This window comes from Oryzias latipes, chromosome 3 (genome assembly GCF_053564925.1).
Source record: "Oryzias latipes strain Hd-rR chromosome 3, Olatipes_Hd-rR_3.1".
Lineage (NCBI taxonomy): Eukaryota > Metazoa > Chordata > Actinopteri > Beloniformes > Adrianichthyidae > Oryzias > Oryzias latipes.
Window position 1 is genome coordinate 25,919,589 of NC_136239.1, and position 7,211 is coordinate 25,926,799.

Sequence of the window (7,211 nt, forward strand, 5' to 3'; positions counted from 1 at the left end):
TAGAAAATTAAATAAGATGCCTTTATTGTTCTGGAGCTATTTACTGATCTAAACTTTGTTTCTTTATCTTATCTCCAATTTATTCATAAGAACTCATCCTCTCTGTTTATTAAATTTTATTCAAAGATGTTTGTTTATAGAGGAGGAATTTAGAAATATCAAGCCTCTGTTGGTGAGTCAAAGTTGTGGTAAAACAAATGGTGGTTTAGACTGGATACAGTCATTTTTTAGCATTAAAAGAAATATACATAAATTGTACACAAATGCATTTAGGAGTTTTGTTTTGCAGTTTGCAAGATATAATCATGACAAGAAAATCTATTTTTTTTGTGCCATTACCTAAGATCTAAAGTGATAGGTTGTGAAACTACATCAAATAAAGAGTAATACTGACAGTATAAAACCAAGTAACCTATATTTAACTAATTTATTAAAAATGTACCTTCTCCGAATCTTTGTATTGTGATATTTCTGAACAAAAGCTTCCAAATTTTGCAATTTTTTTCCTTTATACGCGTGCTGTTTTTTTTGAAAATGAACGACCTTGGGAGTAAGATAAGATAAGATATTCTTTATTGATCCCATGTTGGGGAAATTCAATTACTACAGCGGATTAGTGCTGAAGAACAACAACAGCAATGTGCAAAAAGAATGAAAGGGTGTTTACAATGTGCAAAAATACAAAAGTAATAACATTTAACAAGAAGAAGAATCTACACCTATATACACTATTACGACTTAACATATGTTATACGTAATAATAAAATAAAATAAAGTAAAAGACAATATATTCAGATGGGCTATGGATGCATGATAACCAGTTTTGTACATGCATATTTAAACTTTGCCATTGTACATTTTAACAGCTGTGGGAATGAATGACCTGAGGAACCTTTCCTTCCTACATGGAGGGTGTCACAGTCTGCAACTGAAGGAGCTGCGCAGCGCCTCCACTGTCTGACTCGAGTGGGTGAGAGGTGTTGACCATGATGGATGTTAGCTTGACCAACATCCTCCTTTCCCCCCACTTCCTCCACAAAGTCCAGTGGACAGCCCAGGACAGAACTGCCCCTCCTGACCAGCTTGTTGAGTCTCTTTCTGTCCCGGTCTGTGCTGCCTGCTCCCCAACAGACCACGGCGTAGTGGATAGCAGAGGCTACCACAGAGTCATTAACCCTTGTGCTATCCTAGGCACTTTAACATTGGGAGTTGGGTCATCTAGACCCACTAGACAGTGCGTTAAACCTTTTTTCTTCAATGATTTGTGATCTTCACTCGTGTCCATGGATTACAGGAAATCTTTCCCCCTTTGTCATGGTCGGGAGAGCACGTCAATGTAAGGGTGGGGTCATCTAAGATAGCACAAGGGTTAAAAGTCCGTAAGAGAGGCACACACACTTCAAGGGACCTCAGTCTCCTCAGAAGGTGGAGGCGACTTTGGCCCTTCATATACAGTATTTCATGCAGGCAGCTCAAGCAGTGCGTTTACCTGGTGACTCCTCCCTGCGGGCGGTTCAGTCTAATCAACTCACCTGTTCAGCGTCTACTTAAGCTCCAGGTGTGCGGTCCAATCCCTCTTCATCCATTTCCGCGAGCTCTGCGTTCGTCGCCCCACCCTCCTCCCCGGCTTCCACCTGTGAGCTCCGTTACGGGTAATTTTATACCCAAAGTTTTCTATGGAGATCCTTGTTTTGTGAATCTGAACGGAGCCTTACGCCAAACTAAAAGAAATATGGAAATAAATCTTTCTTTACTGCATGAGTCGTCTGACTGAAATTATTTTATTCAAAAATGTGATTCAAAAAAATTCAAATATTTTCAATTTATTTAAATTCAAAAGTCCACATTGTTGTAATATGACAGGAAAATAGGAACCAAAACACATAGTTTTGCTTTAAAAACTTTAATTGAAAATAAATTTACAAAAACATGAAGAAATAAAGCTGTAAACCTAAACAATAGTTGATAGTAAAACCTATCTGTGCATTAATGCCCCATTGCATTGAATATTTCACATTTTCTCTTACAAAAATATCTTTGATGTCTTTGAGTTTTATGCTTGGACTAAGATGACCGAACTGGCAACTCACCTGAAAATCTGCACACAAAAAAGATGATGACAAAGTAAAATCTAGTTTTGGGAACAACACCTATAAAACCGCTGTCAGAATCCAGACATATAATAACATGTAATATATGTATTTTATATGTTTTTTTTTTTTAATAATCAAGCAGAGGGTAAGGACAGTTTTGTGCTAGCCATGTTTACAAGCAAAACAGTAGTTTTTTTACACTGAGCTTCAGCTTGGAAACACTATCAGCAGAGAAGGATGTGTGTTTCCTTGCCTTCATGTGTGCTCATTCACCTTTTCATTGTGCGCAAGAAAAGCATCCCTGATATGTCTTTTTTTTTGGGTGGAGGACATTCTGGCGGGCTCCTGTCAGGTGGTGCTGCTTCTGGGTCAGGCAGTGATGGACACATTGTCCCTGTAGCAGGTTGACCTCTGGGGAACACTGTAGCTGCACAAGTCCTGGTAGATGCGCGCCATCTGCTCAGTGGCCAGATCATCCCGCATCTCCAGGTTTGGGTTGCTGCAGTAGGCCTGAGAGCGGTGAACATTTATTGTCTCTAGCATGTGCTGGCAGTTCACCATACTGATCTGCAAGCCAGGGAGGGAGCACAAAAGAAAAACATGTCAATGTCTGAGTTCTAGCAAATTTTTAGCTTTTAAAGTGAGACACTTGATGTGGATTTACCTGCACAATGATGAGTTTTCTCTTTGCGCTGTTTAAGTCACTGAGCTCCTCTCCAAAGCACAGAGTCACTGTGGGGTCGGGAGCGGGAATCTGACCCTCCTGATATAACTGCAGAGCTGGAAGATTCCAGAAAAAGGAGAAAATATTGAGAAGATTTTATCACATCGTCAATCTAACATTTCTTTTCATAAAGTGTTCAAATGAAATCATGCCACAGCGGGCTCACCTTGGAAAAACTTTCCCGTATCGAAAATCTTCACCACGGCATCCCTATCCAATTTGCAGGGCATGGAGCTGTACTGGCCCACATCTCCCTGCCCACTCCAGAAGACGCGACTCTGGCAGAGCCTCTTGATGAAGATCCCTTCCTGATTGGCACGCACCAGGATGCCTCTCTCAATGTGGCCCAACAGCTTGTGAGTGACGAAGCGCTGCTCGCTGTACTCGATGAGCTCAGCTGGGGGGAAATGAATAGTCTGCATGCTGTCTGAACTGTAGAGGGCACCTCGTCCCAGGGGCTGCTGGGGGGAAATGCGGCAGCCTTCGGGATGAGTGACGAAGGCGCTGTGCATCAGCTTCCCTCTGTAGTAGAAAGTGATCATCAGCTGAGAGAAAGCTGGAAGGAGAAAAACCCATTTTTAGATTATCAATATTTATTCAACACAATAAAGTACTTTTTAGTGCTTCTATTGCAATGCTTTGATGGTCAACGTGAGTAAATACCTGAAGTTAGGCTGCTTGATGGTAAAGGGTCTTGATTCAATGGCAAAGCTGTAACAAAGAAAAGAAAGAGTCCATTTTTAAACACGGTGACTGCAGCCACTCTGCCATGTCATTGTTTTGCTGCATCATCAGAAATACAGTCTCTAACACAATCTCACGAAGAAATAATCCCTTAAGTCAGCAAAGTTCAACAGGATGTTAGTCAATTCTTCCATTGCAGAATTCAACCGATGAGAAAAATGATTGGGCTTTCTTTTTTTTTTCACAGAAAGTTGTTTTTTAGAACTGAAGTAGCCTGAAGAGACAGTTCAGTGTGTGAGGAACAACTCAAGAAGACACCAGAGACCTAAATTATGTGTGAAAGGTCTTATTTCATGTGAATAGAAGAAAGTTAAATTCACCATTCATGCTGCCTTGGGACCAGTACTCTGGACTGGCCTGAATGCTGCAGCCGTCCTCCTGCAAAAAGACACCATGGAAATTAGAGCCTGTCAAAACAATACCTTTATACAACACACAATAGAGCTAAGCGGAGTCCGTGCGTTCGCAGCGCTACAAGGGTTGAAAAGGAAAAAAGCTGGGCGCGCAAAGCGGATCACAATTAATGTGGAGGTTCATCTCGAAACAAGACGGCAGGATAACATCTATAAGAAATAATGAACGAATAAAGGCTAATCTTACCTCTTTAATGAATTCTTCTATTTCTGAAGGGCTGCAGTCCATGTCTTTCATATCACTTGAGCTGGTGGGTGCTGGGATGGTCATCATGGAGCTCTTACCATCTGAGAATGGAAGAAGAGCAATTGAGGTTTTCTACTGTCTTAAACACGGTAACTGTCATTTTATCTGTCAGGATGTCTGCTGCTGTTCACAAACAAAGAGGGAATGGAAACATCTTCTCTAGTTTCACCACAACTTAGCACGCACACCTCCATAAAAAAAAAAGACTCACTCTTCTGCTCCTCTTCGGGCACAATGCGGTACACTTTGTAGGGCTCTGAGATGTCCAACTGTGATCGCTCGGCCACCTCCTCGAAGTCAGGACTTTTATTCAGGGCACAGCGGAGTCTGGTCTTCCATGTTGCAGGCTCAGCCTTGTCTCCCTCCTTAAACTTGCCTTTAAACACAGCCCAAGCCTGTGGAAGGGGGACATTTCAGTTTTAGAGAGGTGCTGGATGTTTTAGTCCTTAAATTTAACAAAAAAAATTATAACTATTTAAAAAATACAAATAAATACTAATCATTGTTCGTAAAATATTGAAATCATTGGGTAACGAAGGAAAAGTGTGACAAATGATGCTGCTAAATACAAAATGTTCTTAGATTGTTGTTGGATAAAAAAGCACAGAAAAGCCTCCACCTTAAAAATGGACGCATCAACTTCTTGGTTGTAATCCTGTTTTCCTGCGTGTTTCCATGGAATTCGGAACATAGAGTGGTTTTCATCTTCCCACTGCAGGCCGGAATACTGCCCACTTTGGATCTGCTCAATCAGCCACTGCTTCAACCTCCGACCCCCTGAGTTCAACATCCTGATAGACCGCTCTTCTCTGTAGATGACATAATATAAGGTATTTATAAAACAATTAATGTATTAATTAGTAAATAATCAAATTATTTAACTTTCTAGGTTTTTGGAAATTAAATAATATTGAATAACAAAAACAATAAGAAGTAAAAGCACTTACAGTAGTTAAGGTGAGTTCTGTGAGTGGTGCTGATCGATAGATCCACCGTCACTTAAAATCAAATGCGAGACACAGTCAGGCCCAAAGTTTATGAATTATTGGGCGGGGGCGGGACTTCACCGCCCTTCCTCATGCTGACCAATCAGCGCACACGTGGCTTTTTGAGCCTGCCCAGTCCGGAAGACGTTTTTCTCTGAACTGAGCGATTTACAAGAAATGGCCTGGCCGGGAGATTGTTGTAAAGCAGCTTCTACCAGACAATCACAAGTTATTCTGCTGCGGGTTTTGACACAAAAATGTTTTGCATTCCCACTCGCATAAAGATGAAAAGGTTTCAACGAACGAGACAAGTGAAGTGGGCGAATCAATGTGAAGATATATCTTCTCAGACATTTCACATAAACAGATACAGCATCAATTATAAACATGCATTAATTCTTTTATCCTTTTATTTATATATATATATATATATATATATATATATATATATATATATATATATATATATATATATATATATATATATATATATATATATATATATATATATATATATATATATATATATTTAGACTATAGGATTGCCATTATATTCCTCATTTTATTTGTAAAATAACCTCCAAAGTCCGAATGGTTCCCAATTTATTCTAAGAGCTCTTCATATTCAAACGTGGGTTTTAAAAATAAATATAATTCATCTATTTTTGTACACAAAACAAGCCACTCTTACATGAAAAATGCAATTTTAGGCACAAACTGGATATTACCGTATTTTCCGTACTATAAGTCACTCCGGAGTATAAGTAACACCAGCCCAAAAATGCATTTTAAAGTAGAAAAAAACACAGATAAGTCGCACTGGACTATAAGTCTAAATCTGAGACCAAGATATAATAACTTGCACAAACTCATATGACACAATCATAGCAGACTGTTTATCTCATAATTTCACAGTAATTCTTTCTCATATTTATTTATTTATTCCTTTCATAAAGCCTCATTGTCAAACTAATACTATGTTTTCATCCTGTATTTGTAGAATGTAGTCATTTTTATTGCATTTCTGAATCTATGAAATCATAGGAAAGTAGAATATTATGTTTTTAGCCTTCAAGATCTTATTGTAAAAAATGGTTTGCTGATTCTCTGAGTCACTAACATACTCTTAACACTTAACATACCTCATACATCAAATTGACCCAGGAACATCATCTCTGTTCCTCACAAATGAACATAACAGGAGGGTTAACAATGTATTTATTTCAATATAGTTCTAATATAAGTCGCTGCGGAGTATAAGTCGCACCCCTTGCCAAACTATGAAAAAAATGGCGACTTATAGTCCGGAAAATACGGTATTATGATTTTATTACAGAGGGGTCAGGTTGGTGAAGCTGAAGCAACTACAAAAAATTATTATTTTAATCATTATTTTGTCTTTAAATTTCAGGTCTTTTTGTCAATTTGTTTTTTGTCTCTCAACTACTGGTTGGTAGTTCAACACAGACATTATCCATCAATCCATTTATCCAGCTATCTGTATGACAGATTGACCTATCTTCAAAGTAGCTGTCACTTGTGATGGAGGACAGAAAAGACCAAGAGAAAAAAAAACCTCAAAAGATGAGGATAAAACGGTTGTCAACGAGTATGCCTCTGGAAAATAGTCTACCTGTCTAAACATGTTCCCCGCTGAAAATTGAAATGCAGTCACGCGTTGCATTTGTGGTGTCATCTGTTTAAACAACACACACTAAACATTTTTGACACAAAAATTAGCACTTCAATAACTACATTTATGTGTATGTGACATGTAGAATCGTTGTCTAGTCAGTGGCGTTTCAATAAGTGAAAAGCAGTTCCAGGGATGAATTCTCCTTCTGAACTGTGATCAATCTGCTGCTGACCTACTTCAAACAGAAAATTAGTTAAGTGGGAGATTAGTTAAACATGGTTTGCGGCGCCTTCCGTCCATGAAACCTGGGTTCAATTCCAGGCTGCTCCCTATTCCCTTCTCTGCTGCTGTGCCGGTCCCAAGCCCGG

The 7,211-nt window shown here is 39.1% G+C and overlaps 1 protein-coding gene across 1 annotated transcript; it reads right to left on the reverse strand.

Moving 5' to 3' along the window:
- Positions 1-1,887: 1,887 nt before the first annotated feature.
- Positions 1,888-5,309, reverse strand: irf8 (interferon regulatory factor 8). The gene is made up of 9 exons (XM_023953506.2): positions 5,169-5,309; positions 4,841-5,030; positions 4,433-4,616; positions 4,162-4,262; positions 3,882-3,939; positions 3,481-3,528; positions 2,984-3,373; positions 2,758-2,873; positions 1,888-2,660 (listed from the first exon to the last, which is right to left on the reverse strand). The coding sequence occupies exons 2-9, from the start codon at positions 5,009-5,011 to the stop codon at positions 2,463-2,465; spliced, it is 1,266 nt and encodes a 421-aa protein (XP_023809274.1). The 5' UTR covers positions 5,012-5,030; positions 5,169-5,309; the 3' UTR covers positions 1,888-2,462.
- Positions 5,310-7,211: the final 1,902 nt, after the last annotated feature.

What these genes read in the sequence shown, in the direction of transcription:
- irf8 (XM_023953506.2), bottom strand. Translation starts at nt 5,011, where the DNA reads ATGTTGAACTCAGGGGGTCGGAGGTTGAAGCAGTGGCTGATTGAGCAG. An exon ending in TTGATGCGTCCATTTTTAAG is followed by an intron (nt 4,617 to 4,840) that starts GTGGAGGCTTTT and finishes CCCCTTCCACAG; the next exon opens with GCTTGGGCTGTGTTTAAAGG. An exon ending in TAGAAGAATTCATTAAAGAG is followed by an intron (nt 3,940 to 4,161) that starts GTAAGATTAGCC and finishes GTCTTTTTGCAG; the next exon opens with GAGGACGGCTGCAGCATTCA.